A 25411-nucleotide genomic window follows, 5' to 3' on the forward strand; every position below is an offset into this window, starting at 1 on the left:
ATGAGACTCAAATTTATTATAACACATAAGAAACCTAATGTTTTAATTAAAAGTTTTCTTGAACCAATTCCTCAAAACAGTTGTTACAACTCCAAAAATTAAAACTTAACATTTTGGCACATGCCTTTTGAACAGTTCACTGCAACACTAGTTAAAAGTATTATCAGATACATAAATGAGAGACAACAAAAAACAAGTGTAATCACATCTTAACAAAAAAAAATACTGTCCCAACTCCTAAAATGAGCCACAAGAGACATACAACATTACATATAACATAATTTAAGGACAACAAGGAGTGTGCTAGTCCATCTATATCATTCCATTCACTAAATTTTAAAATAAGAATAATCCAGCACTTATCACTCCTATATGTATCAAACTTTCCTATAAAATTCCCTTAACTTTGCTACCTCCACCACATCTGAAAGCAGCCCATTCCAAAAGCCAATCATCCTGTTACAAAAATAAAAAAACTTTCTAGACTGAATAAAACTCATACCCTGCCAGAATTAGGATGTCCTCTAATCCTACCATTTTCACCATTAAACATAAAAAACAATGTTTGGAATACATCAACACTGTCACTTTTTTAACAATCTCAGGTCATCTCCATCATGTCTTCTCCGACTCTTCTTTTTCAAGAGAAATATTCCAGAAACCTTAACCTGTAACCACATAACAACCTTTCCAGCCATTCTAGTAGCTTTCCTTTGAAATCTTTCCAACAATTCAATGCCCTTCTTAAGATACAATGTTCAAGACTGGGCACAATACTCCTATTGTGGTCTATGCAGTGAAATTATATCTTCAAACTAGTATTCAATATTTACAGCCTAAAATCCTGTTTGCCCTGCCACCAGTGCCATATCAAGACGATCGTAGGGTTTAGGCACCTTTTTTCTTAGGCCCTACTAGCCATGTAAGTTAAACCAAAAATTTAGTTAAATTATAATTCTAGTTTGAAATTTTAGCATTTATATGCATACAACGTACACTTGCTGTTTACGTCTGTTAATACACTGTAGTTAAATACTGGCTGCATATTTATGTGAATGGTTGAGCACACAAACTAATGCACATATAAAAATATATCGTATAACTGAAATGATAAAATTTCTACAGTAAAATTTGTATTTAATGTTTTTATGCTTATTATATTTTGGCACTCTTAGATTAACTTTTATGGACCCATAGTTTTCATAGGCTCTCAAATTTTCGTAGACCCTAGACACTGTGCCTATTGTACCTAATAAATAATCTGGCCCTACCTGCTACAAAAGACAGCACACTGCTTAGATGGGTTAAGAAACTTATCAACCATTATATCGAGATCTCTTACTTTCCTGATGCTGTTAGTTTATTCCTATCCAAATTATACTTATAATTCAAATTTACGATAGCCCACATGCATTATCTTGGATTTATTCTAATTAAAACCCATCTGTCATTTATTTGCTCAACTCACAAAATAATCCAAATCCTTTTAAAAAGCAGCAGTATTTTCTTTTCTGGTTTGGCTAGTTTATTAAGAAGTTACATCTGATAGTATGGGCAGGAGAAGTAGATGAAAGAAAGCAGAGGGCTGTAGTAAATGGTGTTCAGTCAAACTAGATTAATGTGATAAGTAGGGTACCCTAGGGCTCAATCTTAGGGCCTTTGCTTATCAAATGATAAAAATGAAGGAATGTTCAATAAGCCTTTTATGCAGCACCTGGTCAAATACTCTTTCAAAAATCCAAATGCATCAAATCCACACCAATATCAATATTTGCACAAGAAATGACCTGTTTAAAGAACATTGCAGAAGTTAAAAGGACAAGAATTTCCTCTTGTGAAACCACACTGACCATGAAACAAGGTTTAAAACTTTGTTAAAAGAACTTTGTACTTCATCTTTTGCTGGACTTTTAAAAATATTTTACACCAATAATGTAAGGCTAATAGGCCTACAAATACTGAGACAACTTTTATCACTATTTTACACCAATAATGTAAGGCTAATAGGCCTACAAATACTGAGACAACTTTTATCACTTTCCTTGAATAGAAGACTAACATTAGACAGTTTCCAATCTTCTAGAACCTGGCCCTCTATTCAAGAATTTAAAGAAAAAGTAGAAAGAGATTAACATATTCAATTCTTAATTTCCTTTGAAACTCTTGAGTAAAATACTATCTCACTCAGGAGCCTTATCAATCATTAAAAACTTCCAAATTTTTTCCTTAAAAAGCTCAGAATTAACATGACCATTTTGTTAACCATCTATTAACTGTTCATAATAAGAAATATGACTTAAAATTTCATTATTAAAAATTGAAGAAAAGGTATAATGTAATAATTCAGTCATCTCATAATCATTAAATATTAGCCTTCCTGTATCACCCCTTAAAGGCCCTATGCCCATCCTAACATTTAGCTTATTCTAGCATATTTAAAAAAAATCCTTGTCTTTTAATTTCTATATTTTCAGCAAACCTTTCTTCATATGCACGTTTTTCAATTTCTTAATTTCCTGTCTAACTAATTTTTTTCATCCTCTAAACATTGTCGCATCAGTCAGTTTAAGTTTATAATGATCTTTAAATTTTAACTCAAACTTTTTGAGCCAATGTGCGTTTTTTCTTTTTTACTTACAGTCACCTTTTTCTTAATATAATAAACATATCTATCCTCAATTTGTTTTTCCACATTTGATAAGTATCTCCAACCAATTTAACTGTCTAATTCACAACATCCTCTCAACTAACCACTATGTTCATTCTTCACATGTTAACCTTCAAACCTGACATTTAGCCTTAGTGACCTAATTATAATTTCATTCCTATAACTGTTTCAGCAAATTCCATAACAAAATTAAGATGGGTACTGTGATACTATAACAATATTTTACATTAAAGAGTAAAAAAAAACTCAATTACACACAAAATAATTCATATTAGTTATTATTCATATAAAGTTTGGGTACATATATATTTAGTCAATTTCCACTTTTACCAAAATGAAGAATATATGATCATTATACTATGTTTATTAATTTATAGAATTATAGTTTATTGTAACTACTACAAGGTTCTCTCTAAGATACTTCAGTGAAAGGTCCTGCACTTTTTCCCCAAAAGTCCCATAGATAGAATTTAATAAACTAAAAAAAACAACAACTTCAGTGCCAACGAAATATTTTATTTACAACATTCACAGCAGTTTCCTTCCTTCAAGAATGCAAAGTAATTCTCACCATATGATTAAAAATACTTTTCTATCTCTGAAAACGTTAACATATTTACATGATCGCTAAAACCTCCTAAATAAATAGCAATTTGTTTTTATTCTTTCAGAAACTTCCATATTTTATGTTATTTTATTTAAGTTTATACGAGGTCGGTTAATTTGACCAACTTCATAACCACCATAAAAAAAAAATCTATACAATAATTATACATTTCCAAGGTTTTATTTCTGTAATGACAGCGAAATAAAAGAGAAAACCACAATTGTTTATCTTAAAGCTTGTAACAATATACATCTATTTATACCCAAATCAGCATGATTTCTCTTTGAACCGTGCCTAACTATTACTTCACGTGGGGAACGTGCATCTCACATTATCATATCGAATTACATAAAACACGAACTACTCATGAGTCCATCTCAAAAAAATTTAACTTTACCTAACTTAAAAAAGTTATTTTTGTTTACATTTTAGTTACTTATATAATAATAAATAACAGACATGAATAACATGAAATAGAGTAACTAGGGCTTTTTTTCTCTCTCTCAACTGTCGATGAAACCTTACTTTTTACACTAATTGTACTACTGCATTAAATAATTTAATTTTAATTAATTAATGCACCAAAGAACATAAAATAATAACATGCAAAGGGAAAACAACATTCCTTCACTATCACAAATGTTCTGGCTTTCTATGTGACAAAAACAGTTAGTATTTCAGCTAAGATCGTTGATGCGTTTCCCGTAGGTATAAAATTTGAACTGGTAGGAAAATAAATAATTCGTCATACAGGCAACAAAGTAATACAGTATAATATGCGATTTGATATAGGAAAAACTTTGACTTTCTATTGGTTATAAGTAAACGTAGCTTTAAATGTAAGAAAGAACTAACGACAAGTTCTGAAAGATTGGATGTGACAGATGGGCATGGTAAGAGGAGTAATTTCATATTGTCATTCTGTAGTTAAACAACATTGAAGGCTATGTAAATTATGCTTCTCCTGAACGATGAAAACATTATAATAAATACCTAACGTTAAATGATGAATGTAAATGATATTGAACTCTAATCTACATTATGATGTAAAGTTAACTCATATACATTGATAATAAAGTAGCTGAATTCATTTTTGAATGTAACCCTGTTAAAGGTTACATTTTGACCTACCCGAGGTGAATGGGTTAATCCTGTGGTACTTTTATAAGGCTTTAGTTTCGTGTAATTTATTATCATTGATGAAACCTGTTAGGAGCTGATTGTCGACAGCTGTGTGCAAACTGTATGAAACAAAGTGCTTGCTTGAGCTTATCTGGCGGTGTGTATTCGGTACCCGAGGAGAGGGGGGTGTCAAATTTCGTGCGTCCCGACAAATTCTCGTTTGTAAAGGACCTAAAACTTTGGGGTTAACAAACTCTGTAGTAAAACATTCTCTTAAGTATTTTAACCATCATTTAGTTGTTACTTCTAATTAAAATTTACTTTTCCATGTCAATATTTTATCAACAAAATGAAGCATCTATACTCATTTATAATATCAGTGATTTAACATCCAGATACTGTCAAAAGGTATGGATACAAACCACACCTGTGATTAAAAAATTTATAAAATACAAAAACAACCTTAAAATTTAACTTCAAATTAGCCCCAGCAAGTCCACCATGACACCCTTTTCCTACATAACAAGTTGCAGATACAGTAATGCATACAGAAACTTGACTAATATATATTGTCAATAGGGGTGTAAGGTATGTTAGTTCAGACATAATGATTACATAGATATGTACAAATACATAAAGAAAACACACAAAGACTTACACTTCTCGTACAATCGCCATGATGAAATAATAATCGGTGATGACGAGAAAACCCACTTGTAGAGAAAAAATATATAAGTAAAAACGGCTGGTATGGGTTGAGAAAAATTTTTAACGTTCCTTACACCCCTATTAACAGTACACGATCATACGATCGCAAATAAACTAATATATATAGTCAGTTCAGGTCATCCGCGTTTTGCTGAATACTTACACGAAAATCTTAAAATTTATTGAAACGTATTTTGGTTGAAAACGTATCACTTCATTCATTCATTTATAATGTATTTATACTGGGAGAGAAATTTGTAATTCAACGTCATATGAAAAACACACGCTCTCAAAAAAATGAGTAAATAGCAAATGACATAACTAATAACGATTATTCTGAAACTTAACCATTTAACTGTAAGGAAATGGTATAATAAAAAGTCTTTTTAAAATCTGTTAAGTTATTTATCTACAGTGAAACATTTATCAAAAGTCGTTTATTTCATGACATATATTTAATTCATCTGATAACGTGAACATTTTATACCTGACAAACTAAACACATGCACACAAGTTAAGTTCATTTTATTCACATTTAAAATGCAAAATTTATTCAACAGTTACATGAACATCCTTTTATTATAAATTATAAAATGTACGAAAGACATATGTTTGTGACGTCACCAAACTTGCAAACAGCATTTTACAAGTCAGCTAATGCTCAGAGTTGGATTGATTTATTTGATTCTACTCATCAATCGGGGTGTTAACTTTATGATGAATAGGATGGACAGTTTAAGTTAACATTAAATCAAAAGATAAAAACAAACACTGTTAATTATTTTGACGGCCAAGTCTACACAGTTGACCTTTGTACAAAATTATTTAGGTCAGGCTTATAAATGTCATATACGTATGCATTTTATTTTAAATAATATTAGAAGCTGTTCAGAATTACTTATAGGGTGCATTTTATTTTTTTATCCTCGACGGACGTCTGGCGACGTGAGTACGACAACAACGGTTTCACAACTAACGTAGCAATAGGCAGCTGTATACAAGAGACAAAAGTAACTACCACAGCCCGAGGTCAGACGATGCCGGGGATAAGGTAACGGGTGAACACAACACAGAAGTAACAGCAGCTGGGCCACACCGTCCTAGCCCCAGCTAGTCGCGGGCACGCGGCCAGCAGAGCGAGGCTAGGAAATCCAGTTTAGCGTTGACTTCAGCCTGGTAATGTGAATGAAGAGCACGTGTACCAGTAGTGTGAGGGGAAGGGAGGGGGATTTCAAGAAGTTGATATCTAGGTACGTCACCACACGGGAAATAACAAAAGTTTAAAACTTAACGCAACTGGCCATTTAAGTGTTTTGAATCTAGTATGTTATACTAATGACTGATTATTATATTGCTGTATACATTAGACCACCCCCTCCCTAAATTCAGAATAGACTGATAAAAAAACTAATAATTGGGGAATTTCACTTTGTTCTTTAGCTGTACGAAACTTTTGCCACCAAGACTCATTCGAACAAGTCGCCTACTACAGTCTCCGCATATTGATCTCACTTGTCTTTACTTTGTGTTCCTAATTCGTTTTCAAGGTAGCTACTATTAACAAGTTTAGTAATTTGTTTTTGTAACCTGATGTGTGCCCTCACTAAGTGAAATAAAACGGAACATTTTTAGTGTGGTAGTAACCGCATTGTTTACACATACATGAGGAAATTTCACGTGAAAAGTAAAGACGTAAGTTGTGTTTATTTACTGTTGTTTTTTCCCAGAAATCTATGAAATACTACTACACTATGGCTATAAAGAGCCAGTCCCTCCTGATAGCACTTAATTAAGGGAGGGTAGTTTGTCAAAAGTACCCACCCCAACTCTTACGCTTCTCTAGTCCACTACTAGGATTTGGCTAACACTCTTATAAAGTATCAATAGACATGAAGTGCGAAATGTAATTTCGCGGCAATGAGACGCGAGCCATGGGCCCCCAGGTTCACAGTCTGGCACAACAACAAACCACGCCTTACTCAAAACAAGAAAAGTGTGCGAGAAGAAATAACTTATGCATGGCTTCAAAAGATGAGGTAGTTTGAATGTTATGGGAAGGAACAAAATCCTGTATAATAATCCAATAGTTTAAAACTTTTTTTTTTTTAACAGACTTCGTAAGATTAAGTTGAAATAATTTCGAAATTGTGAAAACATGGAAACCACTCGCTTAGATAAACAATTCATGTTCTATCTTAAACTTTTTAACCAATATTCTTCAGGTTAATAGAAACGTTTTAAACGTTCTTTAGCCAGGAAGACCCAGTAATAAGATACTAATGTTTTAAAATTTGTTAATTTTGTAATAATGGTTTGACTATGTGTCAGTTTTCTCCCTGCAAATTTATAATCTATTCAGATGGTTGATTAATGCAGCCACATGCCCAAAGTAGTTTTTTTTAAAATACATTATAACACTAATCAAACCATGAGTCTGGTTTATCATAAGTTTACTTTTAGCCAGTGCTCTGATTAATTACACATCATAAAAGTAATCTTCAAGCTAAAACAAGCCAAACGGAATATATGTAACCATAATACTTTAAAAAAAAAAAACACCCAACTTCCTACTAAAAACTCCTCACACGTTACATCACAGGAAACAGTGAATGAAGTTAGTACAATCAGGTTCTAGTTAAAACTAGAGTACTCTAATTATCTCTAGATTTCTTTAAAAAATTTTAAATATTAAAAAGAAAATATGAACCTCGTTATGCTCACTGCACTAAAACTAGAGTACTCTAATTATCTCTAGATTTCTTTAAAAAATTTTAAATATTAAAAAGAAAATATGAACCTCGTTATGGTCACTGCATTCAGCAGAATTTTAGACTGGCAGGCTCCTGAAAAGTCAACACCCATACAATTTGTAAACAGCTACAGTTATAACCAGGTATTCTCACACATGCCATATATTATGTTTCACCTTAGAAAATATTTCAATTAAACAGTGTATTCAAACACAAAAGAAAAAGACTGAATTGTGCTTTCTGGCTTCTCTTGTTAAGTCTTAACTAACCTGAAGAAATTCAAGCGTGAAGTCTGATCTGTTGCAAAATGCAGTGCATTAACAAAAGCTGGATTACAAAATTGTAGTACTATTCACATGATTTGCAGTTAAACAATAGAACCAGACAGGTCCTACATAATTCCATTTTAGGTACATGTGTATAAATAATCTATAAATATACAATTCTGGTGTCCAGCACTCGGACTCTCATTAACATAAAAACAAGTAATTACAAATGTTAGCATTAAAAACATAACCAGTCTGTTTCTTCAGTAAATGTTTTGACTTCAGAACATTCTGCACATACAATACAAAATGCATGTACCAATTTTTACTAAGAAGCAAATGTCCCTTGAAACTGTAATTTTCCTAAAAATAGTGATGAATAAATATTAAGGGTGCAGTCAACCCTACAACCCTTTTGATCAGAGTGTACGTGGAATATGTTTGTTTAACAGATCACAACTATCTTTTTGTCACTCCATGTATTATTTCAATAACAAAAATTGCATTGGGTTAGTTTTTAAGCAAGCGAGATCGACTGCAAAGCATCGTTGGTAAATACATTTGGGTTTTGATGCAAAAGAGGCACAACATAGAGCTCAGGTTTACTAACTAGCTGCTGGGAATTTTTTCACCACTGTCTGCCACTGTTCCTTGTGATTTTAATAAACAAAAATTTACTAATTCCTCTCTTAATGCCATGTTTCTCTTTCATAATCTTATCTTCAAAATATTTCTCCCAATCAGTCAATGGAGGAAAGTCCTATTTTTGCTGTAAAATTCTGTTACAAAGAGAAATGTTTTTATTCTAAGTTTTTGTTGGGTTTTTTCCCCCTCAGATTGACAGTGTAGCACATAGGAAAACTACTGGATCAATGTTGATATGAACTCTCGGGACTTGCAGAAGATGAATAATATTCCTGTAATGCACTTCTGTAAACAAGCATTTTTATAAAAATTATTTTTTGTGCATTTAATCATTCAGAATATACAAAGCTTGACAGAAAGGCATTTCGTTGTTATAGATTCCTGAAGTGTTATTGAAATTATGTAGTAGTACAAAACACCATATGTATCAAATTAATTTCTCAATTATGACTAAACTCCAAGTATACTCTAACCACAACTTGAAGTTTTAAAGCTTAGAATTTGGAGGTCATGGCCAACTTTAATGGCATTTATCTAGTCTTGGTTAATGCCAAAAGTCTCTAAACTACCCCTCAAGTTACAGTTGATTAAAGAGAAACAAAAATATTTCTTAAAGATTTTAGTTCTGCTTATTTAAAGGAAAAATAAACAGGACTACTTCACGAATCTTTCAATGATCTTTGTGACATTTCAATACTACTCAGCAACTTTTAATACTTTACAGCCTTGAAATGCTCCGAACTTTAGTTGATAGCCTACATCCCTGAAATGCTCACAAACTCTGAATAGCGAAAAGCCTACACTTTTGGATAAAAGCACCAGAACCATTATGTAATCTCTTGAAATTATTATTTTCATAAACTGATAAGTAATCTTTCACAGTTATACAACAGCGTTGTGATAGAACCCTTTATAAAAACAAATCAAGTATTATTTGTCAACAAGTTTGCTTACATACAAACACAAGGATTTCACTTGGGTCTATCAACTTTTATTGAACTCTGTACTAAATAAACCGAACAACCTTTACGTTTAACATTCCTATGTTTTGACTACAGAACAAAGAGTCTGGCAATGTAATCAGGTATTCATTTAAATTTTTAGTTAATATTTTGTATCTTTTTGAACATTAGTTTTTGATTACATCCAAATACGGTGACACGTATTTGTAGCAATTCATCTTAGACCCTATTCTACTCTGTAGTTTCACTGTTGGCACTCTTTAAGGGGTCTTCAAAGACCACTAGACATTTTTAGTGTAAGATTCTGCTTATACATAGTTATACAAACTATAACTGGTCAATAAACATAAAATTTATGACAGTACTTGAAGCCAACAACTTATATTTGTGTGTTCCACAAGTAATGTATAGAATATTATTTCTTTATGACTAGTTTCATTAGAAGCATTAATTAGATGTAAATTTATTATTATTTTTGTTTAGTTTTTCTATTGCACTTTTATTAAAAAGATTATTTTCTATTATTAGTTTAGCATTTACATTTATGACTAAACAAAACTTTGAATCTGACAGAATTTTGTAAAATACTATTAGAGGTTTAGGGCTTTAAAATATTATTATTGACAGTGAAGACACACAGCTGGTGAAAACAACACCTAAATTAAAAGTATATTCATTACCAGTTGATTTGTAGTTAATCTCTTGTTCTGATCTGAAGTTGATATTAATAAAAACTGTTCCCACTTTTGGGTGAATACTCTTAACGTTTTTGTTTCGAACCCAAGAAGTTTTTTTAGCCTCCCAATCAACATGATTTTTTAAAAAGGCTAAAAATTGATCTTATACCTAATTTATCAGCTAAACAACTCATTTTAAAATTTGTATCACTCATAAAATAACAGCATTACTAGATCTCCTTGCATTTCTCCAAAGAATAATTTCCAGTTTATCAGGCTTTTTATTATATGTCTTGGGTACTGTCACCATAAAGAACTCTATCTGTAGTTAAGGTTGATTGAAAAACTACAGGATTTTGCAGGTTATTTTAATAAAAAAAAAAAAGGGATCATTCTCAAAACTTGTTTTTCTTTGATAATTTCTGAACAACAACTTAATATTCTTTGAATTATTTTTCTTTGTGTAAAAATGTAACATACATGGTGTTATTGAAACAAAAAAATATGTACTCACCACCACCACGAATGAAGAAATCCTGGTGGTTCCCCTAACGTAATATTTTTTTCCCATCTTATCTAAAATAAACATAAAAAAGATAAATAAATTTCACAAATTTTAAAAGACAAAAAGAAGCTTATTATCCCATCAAGTTAGTCCTAGCTCCCAACTACGTCCACCCCTTAGTATACACATGTATTCAATTAATCTTTTCTTGAACTCAGTTAAATTTTCTGCTTTCACCACCCTTGAAGGATGTTCAGTCAAAAAGCCAATCATCCTGATTGAAACGTAAGATTGCAGTTTAGACAATGCCAAATTTTGAATTTATAACTATTTATCCTGTTGTTTTCACTGATAAACACAGAACAGTTTGATGGATCTATATTATCAATATCTTTAATAGTCTTAAACATTTCAACCAAACCCCCTTTGACCCTTCTCCTGTCCAGAGAAAACAAGTTCACAGATTTTAGTCTCTCCTCACATGATAATCCCACCATCTCAGATTTCAGCCTGGTGGCTCTTCTCTGAACCTCCTCCAACAGTTCCATGTCCCTCTTGATGGAGAGCCCAAAACTGTATACAGTTATCTAAATGGGGCCTTACAAACGATTCTTACAGTGAAACACTAGTATTCCTTGGTCCAATATAAATACGTCATAATAACCTATCAACATTCTGAATGCGTTCAAGTTTCTAACTTAATAGAATAAGTACACAAAACCATTGTCACACACAAACTTCTCCAACAAAATATTGGAGTAATTAGTACATATAACATCATTTGATAACACTATTACACAAATAACAACATCTAAGCTTTCTGCTCTTTACTGTCACTTAGTTTAAAAGTTGAAGAAACTTCTCACAAGTAACATTTTGATCCATTAAATCTAACATAGCAGAATGCTTTAACCATAGCTATAGATACTTTAGGTTTTTCAGTTTGAAACCAAACTTTAAGGTGACATTTCACTTAAAAATATACATTTGTATGTAATAAACTCTGAAACTATCTTCATCATTGAAAATTTTATCTATTACAGATGTATCAGTAACTTTGTGTTATTTAAGATTAAACTGAAAAGTAACATACATGTACGTAATTATACACACTTATAACTCCTTTTTATTTCCAGTACAACATACCTTTAAGTAAACAAGATAAATAAAAATTTGAGAATTTAAAAACCTGCAAAGAGAGATCGTAATAAAAGTGATGAAACACTGCGAGAGATAACAGACATGGTTTCTCTTATATTTCTTTTTAACTTGATACGATAACTAACTTTATACACTATAATGAGAACAGATGTAGCTATTAGCTAGCTGAGACAGCTCACAATGATTTACCATAGCTATTGACTATTTGATCACATTAGTTTGAGAGCAAAAACATTAAGCTACAGATAGAGACTGTCATAGAAATTTGTTTGAGAATGCATTGAACATTTATAGTTTTTGTATAATTAAAGTCTATATATCAGGCATAGCAATAGAGTAAGACACCTATGCATGTATAAACTTTTATCAGTAGAAAAGGAACCTTTTCAAATAAAACATCACTTGAAATAAACCTTGATGTCTTTTAAAGTAACTGTTCTAATAATGTGTGTAATAAAATTTAATATTATGTTGTTTTTTTTCTTACTTCTTCACTTCATGCATAATACAGGGGTCAGCTCCCTAAAGACACCAACAGTATAGTGTACAAAGCATTGAGTATCTACATGTTACAGTCATCTAACGTTCATTTATTACTAGTTGGTCATTCCAGTTTCACCCTGTACCCAAGTGTTTTGACGGGACATCAGATATCTGTAAGAAAGCTAACTTCAAAAGGTAATGATAACATCTTTTACGCTAGAATTATGATTGTTTCTTAATGTATGCAAAATATAGAGAAAACAAATCGACTCTTCAATACCCGAATGATCTGGGTGGTACTTATCTTCTATCAAAGGTTTGGGTGCAGTACACTAAAGTTGTTTTGTTGTAAGCTGGTAAGATAATAAGAATTATAAAATGGCTGTTTTGAAGAGATTTTATAATTTTCATGTTGGTCTTTTTTTCTATATTACACATGTTCAGCCTTAGCAGTGAGTAAATAGTAGAGGTTTTAAAGTGTTGTTTGAACTGAATATTTATTGTTTCAGGTGTGTTTTGCCCAAATGATCCATTATAGTTTTCTGCAATGCTTTGTGATCTCTATTATGAACCACTATTGTGGTTTAAGATATCTCCAGTAGGGGTAAGAGAAAGACACAAAATTAACCGAAATCCTTGTCGAGTTTGTTGTTATAAAGCAATAATTCCCTGTGTGTGTGTGTGTGTGTGTGTGTGTGTGTGTGTGTGTGTGTGTGTGTGTGTGTGTGTGTGTCATTTCAAGACTTTTTGTTCACAAAATGGCATCATATTCATATAGGAATGTCAAAATATGCAGCACTGATGCTTCCGACTTATTTTTGCGAGTTATTCAGCCAACAAGCTGTTTAAAATACTAAGAACAATACATCAAGCCCAATCTATGATTCAATGTACTACCAGTTTTGAAGAATTCCACCCCACATCACTAAACTAGTGCAAAACTAAATTAAAATTATGTTAATATTTTATATAATGGTGTAGCCAGTATGTGTATGACTTTTTATATGTCATGTGCCTTATCTTATTTTCCCAAAATACCTCTGATAGAACTACTGATGTAGAAAAGAATACTCTCAAACCAACACAACTTGGTAATAAGTGATAAACTGAATCAGAGATTGATTCAAGTTTTTTTAAGAATTATTTTTATCTCTGAGAATTTTTTATTATAGGAATATTCCAAAGATCTGAGAGCAAGAGAACTTCATCCAGACAATTCCTTATCTTTTCACATCATTACTTTGGACCAAACTAATGTATGTGACACATACATCTGATCACGAACAAGTTACATTGCTGAATACGAATGATAATTTCTTGATTTTAAACAAATGTTTTCACACAATGCTGTGGCACTTTCATGACCAAGAAGTGACTATTAGTAATGGCATCCATAGATTCTGTGACATTTACCAACCAAATAATGTTCATAGACAAGCAATAATAATCACCACACTCATCATAACAAAAAAAAAAAAAAGATTTTCCAACAGTTGGTGGGAAAAACATTCAACCTCTAATTTTAACTGCCAATTTCATAAACAGTCATAATCACTCTGTAAGAAACGAAGTGTAATATGCTGCGGCTAAAATTAAGAAGATCTAAAGTTTCAAAAGTATGGTCAACTCACAACTACAACAACAATAGTCAACAAAGTGGTAAATAAAATATTATTTTCTTTATATATTCATAATGAGTAGTTTTTACAGAAATATTTGAATGAAGTGTCCATAAACGAGTGACACTGCACATCCATCAGCTTATACAACACTAGATCACAGACCATTTAGCATTTCGAAAAAGTACAGGTTTGGAAAATATGTACCACACGAAATGTACACTAATTTCTTTTTAAATACAATTTATTGTATGTAAAAAAAGAACTGAATATCAAACCTGGAAAAATAAACAACTCAAATAACCTTATCAAAGTCAAATATTATCTTTGTCAGACTGGTCTTTAAAAAGAGAGAAAAATGAAAACTCTTTAAACTAATTCAAGTAATCTTCAACAACATGGAAATATTTTCAATTAACTTCAATGTAGAAAAGAAAAAAAAAGACATTTCTCAACAAATCAGGATGCTGCAAAAACTCTTCTGACTAGGAGTTGAAGGAAATCAGTATTTGACTGATATTAAAGTTTTAAAACCAATATAATAAAGCTAAAACCCAATGCAAGAGAGAAGTTTACTTTATCATCTTTAATTATTTATGGATGAAACCACAATATCCAAGGAAAAAAAATATATTCTCAGTGTTACATGGATGAAGTATTGTTAAAACATACCTTCTGTACTTAGCAATCTTGTGAAATAATTTGCTTTAAATAATTAACTCTTGTTGTGTGAGCTGCAGCCAGATATTATGTTCTAGAGATTTACAAGTTTTATTGTGTATTATTTGCAATTCATACGATATTTATAGTGTCATAATTTCAATTCGCACGAAATCAAAACTGTTTGCCATCACGTAGGAGTGAAGTACACCCAGTATCTTTACATACAGAAATAATACTTAGTTTTTAAATCCAAACAAATATTAAATTATCTCTTAATTTATTTCTTTTTTAGAAAACTTACAACCAATCTCTACCTAAAGACTGTTAATGAGCATATTTGAGAATTCTCCAAGGTTGAATCTATCAAATACTTTTGTATTTTTGCTATGTAGTTCAGTTTTTTCTATCGTTAATGTCTCCTGCAAACTATTTGAAATTAAAACACAACAGAAAACTCTCCTTAAAACTTACATTTTCACAAGGTTATACAAATTATCTTTGATTAGCTAATAACTTTCCAAAATAAGTGAATATCTAGCCCAAATCACTTATAACTAGTTCAGTCAAGCTGATAGCATTTAAAGAGGATTTCATACTTTGGTGAGGTTTTTCAACTGTTATCTAGTAAACGCCTCCCAAATTCCTGTTAATGTTTTGTTGGGTACCCAAGATGTACATCCTCACGAAATGAGAGCAGCTTTCCTATTCAGTCTACTTACTCCTACAAACAAAATATGAAATTATTCATAATACAAGGAGGAATTGACCTGTGGTGCCCCCTAATAACACAGCGGTAAGTCTGCAGTAGTTACAACGCTAAAATCCAAGTTTTTATACCCATGGTGGTAAGAGTACAGATAGCCCACTGCGTAACTTTGTGCTTAACTTCAAGCAAAAATAATTAAATAAACTTGTGCTGCCCATGATGCACTACTTAGAGCTCTGTAGGATTTATAAAGCTGATTTATGGGATAGGTTTTCATTTAAACAGCATAAAATAGCGTATTTGTCAAAAACAACTTACGAAAAGCAAGCAAACTTTGCAGGTCAGCTGGTCAACATTAGGATGACACACGTTTGCATTTCCAGTCGTCTAGAAAAATGTAATATGATAAAGTGCCAGTTTTCATTTATCACCTTTTTCAGAAAGGCAAACTACAGACTATAAAAATTTGTCGTGATATTTCCAATAATATAATTAATCAACACAAAACGATGTTGTCAACTATGGTTATCCCGTTTTCCTTACTTAACAAAGGAACTACAACTTACAAAACATGTAAACACATTGCATAATTACTTGCTCCCAAATATATACAGTTATGTTCACACAGACACATGTGTATGTATGTATATAACAAAGCACGGATATATTATTAGTAGTATATATTACACGGCCCAAAAACGTTCTCTCTAATCCTTACCCAAACATATATATTAGCGCCATCAACAACAAGCAAATATAGCGCCAAGTAACATTTCATTTACACTTTAACAACACTAGCGATATCCGACCTAAGTGGTCATTCAACAAAAACTGGCAAAAAGAGTATTGTCTTTAAACGTATAACTTACTTCTGAAAGAAATGTTTGTGCTGCTTTTTGGGCTCCTACGTGTAGTAAATATTCGTAAACATACAGGGCTAACCTGAAATAAACAGAAAGCATAATTCGGTAACACTAACATACACGTTTATAAATACAGAAAAAGCATAACAACAATATACGCTCTCTTCCTGGCAAAAAATAATAAAATCTACCACTACCACATGCCACGGGTTAAATAAGAGACAGAAGAAAAAAAAAAGAAAGAAGTCAAAATTAAAAGTTATATTATTTTAACTTTATAATTTTGAAATGAATCTTACTGTACACTGACATACAAGTTTTATCATGTATATTCCTATCTGACCTTATTTCAGTTTCAAAATTACAATGATTTAAAGTTTCTCGTAGAACACGTTTCAGAAAATTTGGCCACCACGAGCATTACCTTGGCTAAATATAAAGTGACCTAATCATACCTTTAATACGTGAAAAACACACTTACTTTTCTCGCGCTTGATTATCGGAGGGTACAGTCGAACCTTTTCCCCTTCGCATACATGCTTTAAGGTTAAACTGTCACACACCTGTCAAGACATTCACAATGATTTTGTCCTTGTTACCATAGAAACATTAGTTCATCTGTCACAGACATCAATGTGATTGGGCTCACTTCTTCTCGTGCTCAGAGTTCACCCCAAATCATTTCCCTACGTCACAGGTGAGTTTAACTGAGAAGTCTCATTGGTTGTACCGCGCTGCGCGCCAGAAGCGTAGCACCTCCCCGAAATATTTATTTACCAATGACAATTGTATTTATACAGTAAATATTTACTTTTGTCTCAGCCAAATGAAAACACATTAACGTTTAATTGAATTATTAGAAATATTTGTATTTTAAATTTACTTAGAATTATTATAAAAATCAAACAGTTTACTCGGGGGGAGCAAACAACACTTAGAACAGCTGTATACGTAAAAGCGTAAGGCACAATGCCAGCTGACCTGAGCCTGTACTTGAGTGAAGAAAACTTTTCGCTGAGAAGTTGCTTTGTTTGTAGCTTAAATTTTAAATTACTAATTACTTTAGCACTATTTATTATGATATAATATTTATTTCGCTTTATAGTTATTAGAGTATTGCAATTGTTATTAACTAATATAGTATACCAACCCAAAATAAAGAATTGTGTCGTCATTAATAATTCGGAAATATAGATATATTGTTCACATACTTTTTAATTATATAGTTTGAAAGACAAAGTTAATTTTCTAAAATAAAACATTTAATTTTTATTAATACCACGACTAACAACAATTAGTACTTTAAATATTTTCGTAATGCCACTATTTAAAAATGAGCTCATCCATCCAATTCGTCACTTCCGCATTGAGCAAGTTCTGAACTTCAGTCCCAATGACAGGCTACGTCAGTTGGGAAAATTTTCTTTTCGAAATCAAGAATTTTCAAACGGCATCTTCAAGTCTTTGTGATGGCTGGGAACTTAGAGTTTTGAAGGTTGAGTATACCTTAATTACTTACACCTCAAATTAGTTTTTATTCGTGAGCTAAATTCTATGTCATTCGTAGCCACGCGTTCCCTGCGCAGACGTACTGTTTACTGCTTATTCCCGCCTCGCGACATGCGTCTGCTAAGTGCAAAACCTTTGGTTCGAAACAAAGCGTGTATAGAGAGATGCCACCTTTTTAGAAATCTCTTGATAAAGCTGATATTACGTCTTCTCGTACTTAAACATGTCTATCCATAAAAGAAACTGTACTATTCAAGTCATTATTTTCATTGTCTACTTTATTATCGGGGCCTCATATGTTTAATTCATGTCATACCTAAACTTTAAGCTGAACGTAATTGAACTGATTTACTTTTTTGTCCTTCAAGACCTTTCTACTCGATCATTTATAGGACAAGACTTATCAGCAGCTTTAAATAGTAGCTTGTTTTCTGGATTGATTGAATTGGATATTTCGTTTCTTGATGTGCGTGAGCATGGGTACCCACAGTAAGTCAACAGACTGAAATGTGTTATGTGTGCTAAACGAATTTACAGTTTTCATAGAAATTACTTAAAACATCTAGTTTAATTGAGAAGTTACGTTTATATCATAATTCATGCAATTTCTTGAAAAATGCAAGGGGTGAATGTCATATCTGGCGGGTGCTCAAGTGAATAGGACGTTTCAAACTTAAGACACGTATATTAATTTAAAATTGTCTATACTAATAGACAGATTTGCACAAAAACATTTATGTTGCAACCGATGCACTACAAGATAAACTTTATTTGCGCCTATGAAATAATATACTACGAACTTATAGCCTGAGAGATGAAATAACATTGTCAGTTAGAACATGTATCTACCTTATTTTTAATATAAACACTTCCCTCCAAAAAATAAAAATAGAAGCTCTTAATTCTGCATTATGGCGTAAGAAAATACCAACGTAAAATCATTTTTGTGGTAAAAAAATAACTTATTGTTTCATTTTGTAAATATTTTACGTTGCCACTGGTGGCGCTTTGATCGAGCTTTATTCCACGCAAACAACTTTTGCAACTATCTCCTGCACTTGAACATTCTAAAAAAATAACTAACTTATTAATGACATAAAATAAGCGTATACAGACTTGATAAATATTTTTTGCATATGTTTCGTATGATGAATTAACTTTATTAATTAGCATTGGAAAGGGCGACAGGATACACGTGGTTATATAGGTGTGCTTCAGTAGCATTTTTTTTTAATATTTCAATTTTTATCATAGGAACTGTATTAAAAGTCGAGATGTTTTGACCTAACTTTAGCACCTGATACAAGAATTTCTTCCTGCAGATTCAATACAGTATCGACCTGATGGTGTTGCCATTTTTACTCTTCAATAGGCCAAGTATTGATTCCCTTAGCTTGCGCTCGAACAAAACCCAGCTACTCCAGGAAAGAATAATGCAACAACCACGTGGTTTTAAAGTTGTTATATAACTTTGCCAGAAATATTTAAAGATGATCAGCCGTCAAAATGAACTGGGTACACTTTCCTAATTTTATTTTCAATAATAATACACTATGGCTCATAATTAAATGTTACAATACTAACATCAGGTTGTATAAGGAGCATTCTTATTGTGAAATTTTAATTAGTATGAACCATTAACAATTTGGTAAATTTAAAATATTTAGAAATAATTCGCTAGATGGCGTTAAGGTTAATAGATAAGTTTAATAGCTTCAGTTATAGGGACACAACATGGTTATTTTGTGTGTATATTTCTTATATGTGTATTCCTTGCTAGATACAACTGTCTAATCATTTCGTTCGAACCTCTGATTGCATTCAAATTGCTACTAACGTTATTTTTATCAATATATTCGTGAAAACAATGTTAACATTTCCATAAAATTGCTGTGATACGAAAAATATCGGCTCATCTTCTATTGTATAAAGATAACAAATATTCTAAAACTTAATAAATTGCTAAATACTCGATAACCCTCGTTGCAAGTTGAATTACGCTTCGGTTAGAACTTACTCCTTACATCAGTCAGTTGGCGGTGGGTGGTGATGACTAGCTGCATTCCCTCTAGTCTTACACTGCTAAATTAGAGAGGGCTAACGCAGATAGACCTCGTACAAAATTAAAAGAATAAAAACAACCAAACAAACAAATCCGAACTTTGACGAATGAACTTGAGGGATGATAAAGGCTTTTATCTGATAGTTACAAGACGCTGCATTATCAAATTCTGCTTCTATTTCAGTGTTTACTAACGAATATTTAAGCAGCATTCCTCATTTCGAACAGTTGATAGATGGAAACAAGGTCAGACAATATAGATGCATTAATTCGGAGCTTGTAAGGAAAAAAATGTAGAAATTTAAAGATGACAAGGTTCCTTGGACAGATGATATTTCTCCAAGGGTTTTAAAGAGCTTTAAATATTGGATATATGAGTCACTTGCTTCTGTTTTTTACAAGTCCTTAAGTAGTGGGTAGGTTCCAGAGAATCGGAAGTTGGGCAATAATAGGTGATAAAAATTGTCCCAGCAATTATAGACCTAATAGTCTTGTATCATTTGTGGGAAATGTTTTGGAAAGTCTAATGAAAAATACTTTGCAAAGTCATTTAACAAAGCTTAGAATTTTATTGGATGGTAAATACGGTTTCTCTAAAAGAAAATTTGACAAATTTTTTGGCATTTTTGGAAAACATTATTTCTTATGTAGATGAGGATAAGGGTGTGTAATTGATGTATCTGAATTTTTAGAAAGCGTTTAACAAGGTGCTACATCAAAGGTGTGTAAAAAAAAATTATATACACAGATTTGGGAATAAGTTACCGAATTGAGTAGAAGAATGGCTGGATGAAAGAAAACGGAGGGTTGTTAGAACTGGAGTTCATTTAAACTGAATTAATATCACAAAGGGGTAGTTCAGGGTTCATTCTTAGGATCTTTGCATTTGTGATTTACATCAGTAACAAAGATGAAGAAATGGTCAATACATTACTTAAACTTGCAGATGATATTAAGGTATTGGTGTTGATAGCTGTGAAGAGGACACTACCGATTTACAAAATGATTCAGATTATTTAGGGAGTTGAGTGAATAAATGGCAGACGTGTTTTAATTACAACAAGTGGTAGATAATGCAAGTGTGTTATCACAGTTTAAAGTATAATATGAATTGAAACAACTTTTAACAATGTCATGATAAAAAGGGATCTTCGTGTATTGGTTAATCAGTGTAAGCCATACAAACAGTATCTTGTTGCTAACGGTAGGGTGTTGAATATTGAAGACTGTTTAGTGTGAGAGTTATTGTTTAGTTCATGTAGTGATTATTTAGTTTTCATGACAAGAGTGTTAAAAGTAATTATTTTAAAGTGATTGTTATGACAATTTTCGTTACGTTGCAAGATAAGAGTCGTACGTTGTGTATGTACCGTGTTTCTCCGATAATAAGACCTACCCATAAAATAAGACCTAGTGTGATTTTTGGGGATAGTTTTAATATAAGCCCTACCCTTAAAATAAGCCCTAGTTAAGAGTAGCAGAAAGAGAAAAGAAATAAAAAAAAATAATTTATTAATTAGTTTAATAGTTAATTAGTTTGTTTAAGTATTAATCAGTTAGTTTAATAGTTTAATAATAGTTTATTTTAAATTGTTAGTTTAATAGTTTTACTTTGTAACTTCATTTTTTTAATATATCAAAATAAGACATCCCCCGAAATAAGCCCTAGTGTCATATTTTGGAGTGAAAATTAATATAAGCCCTGTCTTATTTCCGGAGAAACACGGTAGTTCAGTTGTTGTAATTTGATTTCGTATTACTCGAACCTTCTGTATTTGTCTCGTCGTCTTTAGTGAGTGTTGTTATAGCGTTTCGTAGTTTGTAGAGTGTTCTAGGCCTCAATTTGGAAATATATACATGTGTAGGCGACCAAGTTAAGTGAACAATGAAACAATTAAGTTAGACTGTGTGATTGTTAATTTAGCAGTAACGAACGATATTTTAAAGCGAGTTTCATAGTTTAACAGAAATAAGTATAATAAATTTATCTTGTCAAAGGATGTTCCAGAGTAATTGAATCCCTCTGTGTGAATTTTGACGAAAAGGGGACATCTGTTTAAAATTCTGAATAGAACTGTGGTAATACACGGCGTGACGTAAGTAAATGCATCACAGATTGTATCGTTAGAAACAAAGTAGAAAAAATGGTTCGTCTTGCCAATTTGGTTCTAAAGTAACTGAACCATTCTGTGTGGACTTTTAATAATAAAACACAAAGTGTTTAGAGCTTTAGATACAATTGTGCTTTCGTATAATGTAGATAGAAATTTTGTACATACGTTTGACTTGTTTTGAATATATTATTTTAAAACAAGTGGATTGCGTGGTGTCCGTTTATTTTTCGAATTTTTCGCTAACGCGTCATAGATATCTACTGCACAAGAACCTCAGCTCACATATTTTTTGTTGTTGTTTTTTTTTTTATTTCGCACAAAGCTACTCGAAGGCTATTTGTGCTAGCCGTCCCTAATTTAGCAGTGTAAGACTAGAGGGAAGGCAGCTAGTCATGACCACCCACCACCAAATTTTGGGCTACTCTTTTACCAATGAATAATGGAATTGACCGTCACAGTATAATGCCCACACGGCTGAAAGGGCGAGAATGTTTGGCGTGATGGGGATGCGAACCCGCGACCCTCAGATTACGAGTCGCACGCCTTAACACACTTGACCATGCCGGGTACGCGTATATATAAGCAGAAACATGACATAGGGCAAACATAATTTTAGGTTTTACAGAAATGCTGAATGCAAGTCTAAATATAGATATAATTTTATTGTGTGGTCACTGGTTCAGCCACATTTAGAATGTTGTGTTCAGTCATGGGCTCCTTACCTTAGAGAAGAAATTGAATTGTTGGAAATGGTTCAGAGAAAGGTTATACTTGGATAGATGGATTATCATATAACGGGAGAGTAAGACATCTGAAATTGTTTTCGCATGAAAAGAAACCGATGAGGTAGAGGGATCTGATTGAGGTGTTTAAGATTCTAAATGATGTTAGAAATGTTGATGTATCATATTTTCCACATTTAACGGCGACAATAGAAGGATTAGGGGGGACAAGTTTTGGCAGTGTATGAATCATCTTTAGCTAAGAAAGTTACATTTTTCTAACAGAATGTTGGCTTTTGAAATGAGTTGTAGTAAATTGAAGTGAGTTTAAGAGAAAGCTTGATAAGAGCTGCCTTTAAAACTTATTTTATGTTTTAGTTTATTTATCTGATAGTTTTGGTTTAGAGGATGGGACAGCCTAGATAGACCAGTAAGTTCTTTTTGATCTCTAAGCATTATGATATGTCAATATCAAACATTACAGAGGGATTACATTTTGGATATAAAATTCAGCATATCAAGCATTTTGACGTTCTTTGGCGTTCGCAGAAAAGTGATCGCTTTTTGGGAGAAAGTATAACGGCCATTACCAACGTTAAATATTCATAAAATTAGTTTATAAAGATGTGTTCAGATTAGGGGTTTAAAATGTCTAATATTGTGATATTCCTTTTACTTAATTGCATTAGTTGTTTTGTTTTGTTTTTATTTCGCGCGAAGCTACTCGGGGCTATCTACGCTAGCCGTCCCTAATTTGGCGGTGTAAGACTAGAGGGAAGGCAGTTAGTCATCACCACCCACCGCCAACTCTTGGGCTACTCTTTTACCAACGAATAGTGGGATTGACCGTCACATTATACCGCCTTCAAGGCTAAAAGGGCGAGCATGTTTGATGTGATGGGGATTTGAACCCGCTACCCTCGGATTACGAGTCAAGTACCCTAACCACCTGGCCATGCCGGGCCTATAGTTCGTACTACAGCCTTAGTAAGTAAATGCAACGTCTCTTGACGGGTGAGCTTTTTCGAGTTTGCAGTGGGTGGTGATGATTAGTTGCCTTCCCTCTAGTCGTACACTGCTAAATTAGGGACTTCTGGCGCAGATAGCTCTCATGAAAATTTTCGCAAAATGCATAAACAAACAAACACATGTGGCTTCTATTCTGTGGGAAAAATAATACATGTTCATCACTGTTAGGGTTAGCTGAAGGTACAGATTCAGGCATTTTGAATGCTTAAATATGGTTTTAACGCATCTTATATATGGTGGACTTGACACACAACATTTTTGGTTAAACGTTTTATTGTTTGTTTATTTTTTATGAACCTGAGTATAACATTCACCACGTAAACCTGTGAACCATTACGAACGGCCTGAAGTTTGTATTCAATACCTTCTGGTATACTGACACATCAAGTCCAGCTATCATCGTGATAGAAGACGACTCAATATTACATGAAAGAGGAGAGAGTATTACGTTTTGTATTTATATTTACAGCAAAGCTAACAAGACTTTTGAACTACTGACCAGAGGATGGGCAGTCAATTGGCAGTGTCTACCATTCACACTGCGAGACTAACTATTACTCTTGTAACGCACCTATAGCTTAAAGTGTAGGGAATATTTTATTATATGGTACGGAGTCGAACCCGGCTTAATATAACAGCAATCAGGATGACATTATGGCGTAAGTCAAAATGATTACAATTTATCGTAATGGCGTATGAGCATGTCATCAAGGACCTGGTGAAAAAAAATTAACTCTTGCGACAGCGTTGGAGAAAGGAATTTAAAACTAGAAAGATAAAAGGAATGACAAACATTTACTAGATTATGTTTCCTGAGCACTCTGAAACGGTTCTGATAATTATCAGGATGATCTTTTCATTTAAAGGATTGTTTTTATTTCTTCGTGGGAAAAAGGAGAGGTTCTTAGATTGTCCATTTTGAATTTCGCATGAAGCTACTAGAAGGTTTTACGCTCGAGTTGCCCTTAATTTTAAAATAATAGACTAGAAAGAGTGTGTTTGTGTGTTTTTCTTACAGCAAAGCCACATCGGGCTATCTGCTCAGCCCACCGAGGGGAATCGAACCCCTGATTTTAGCGTTGTAAATCCAGAGACGTACCACTGTACTAGCAGGGGCAACTAGAAAGAGAGAAGCTAGTCAACATCACCCACCTTTAACTCTTGGGCTACTCTTTATCAACAAATAATGGGATTAATTGTAACTTTATGACGTCCTACTGACCGAAAAGGCGAGTATATTCAGGAATGAAATTCGAACCCTTAATCTGCAGATTGGTAGTGGAACGCCCACACATCCAGACATGGTGGGCCAGGATTTCTCCTGAAAGGGACTTTTATCTGTTTGGCTGCACACGTTGTAACATGCTCGAAATTGTGTGTTGTTGTTATGTTAGACATGATAATCATATCACGAAAAATATAATATTTGTGTACTATTCGTGTTTTAGTGTTTATTAGATCAAGTTAGATCACATGTAATAGTAAATGTTCTAAGAAGTATAAAAGAGCCGTAATATGAATCTGTATGACATGAAAGTGGAATATGATATTGGAAGAGGTGTTATCTCCA

At 32.6% G+C, this 25411-nt stretch overlaps 2 protein-coding genes across 41 annotated transcripts in view; one reads left to right on the forward strand and one right to left on the reverse strand.

Moving 5' to 3' along the window:
• LOC143248665 (single-stranded DNA-binding protein 3-like) overlaps positions 1-17149 on the reverse strand; it is a 232682-nt gene extending 215533 nt beyond the window's left edge. For 9 of the 40 annotated variants that reach the window (XM_076497263.1, XM_076497260.1, XM_076497258.1 and 6 more), the window contains exons 1-3: positions 16887-17090; positions 16412-16484; positions 10920-10981 (exon numbers count right to left, since the gene is read on the reverse strand). In XM_076497263.1, the coding sequence (XP_076353378.1) occupies positions 10920-10981; positions 16412-16484; positions 16887-16939 (188 nt within the window). In that variant the 5' untranslated portion in view covers positions 16940-17090. Of the gene's footprint in view, positions 1-10919; positions 10982-15860; positions 15930-16411; positions 16485-16886 lie in introns of all 40 variants that reach the window. The other 31 variants (XM_076497253.1, XM_076497237.1, XM_076497226.1 and 28 more) reach the window with 11 other exon arrangements.
• Positions 17150-17746: 597 nt separating this feature from the next.
• The window catches only part of Atg10 (Autophagy-related 10), a 55138-nt gene continuing 47473 nt past the window's right edge, over positions 17747-25411 (forward strand). Inside the window, exon 1 of the mRNA XM_076497213.1 lies at positions 17747-17900. Coding sequence (XP_076353328.1) covers positions 17799-17900 — 102 coding nt within the window. The 5' untranslated portion in view covers positions 17747-17798. The remainder of the gene's footprint in view (positions 17901-25411) is intronic.

The sequence above is a fragment of the Tachypleus tridentatus genome, chromosome 4, assembly GCF_004210375.1.
Source record: "Tachypleus tridentatus isolate NWPU-2018 chromosome 4, ASM421037v1, whole genome shotgun sequence".
In the NCBI taxonomy this organism is placed as follows: Eukaryota; Metazoa; Arthropoda; class Merostomata; order Xiphosura; family Limulidae; genus Tachypleus; species Tachypleus tridentatus.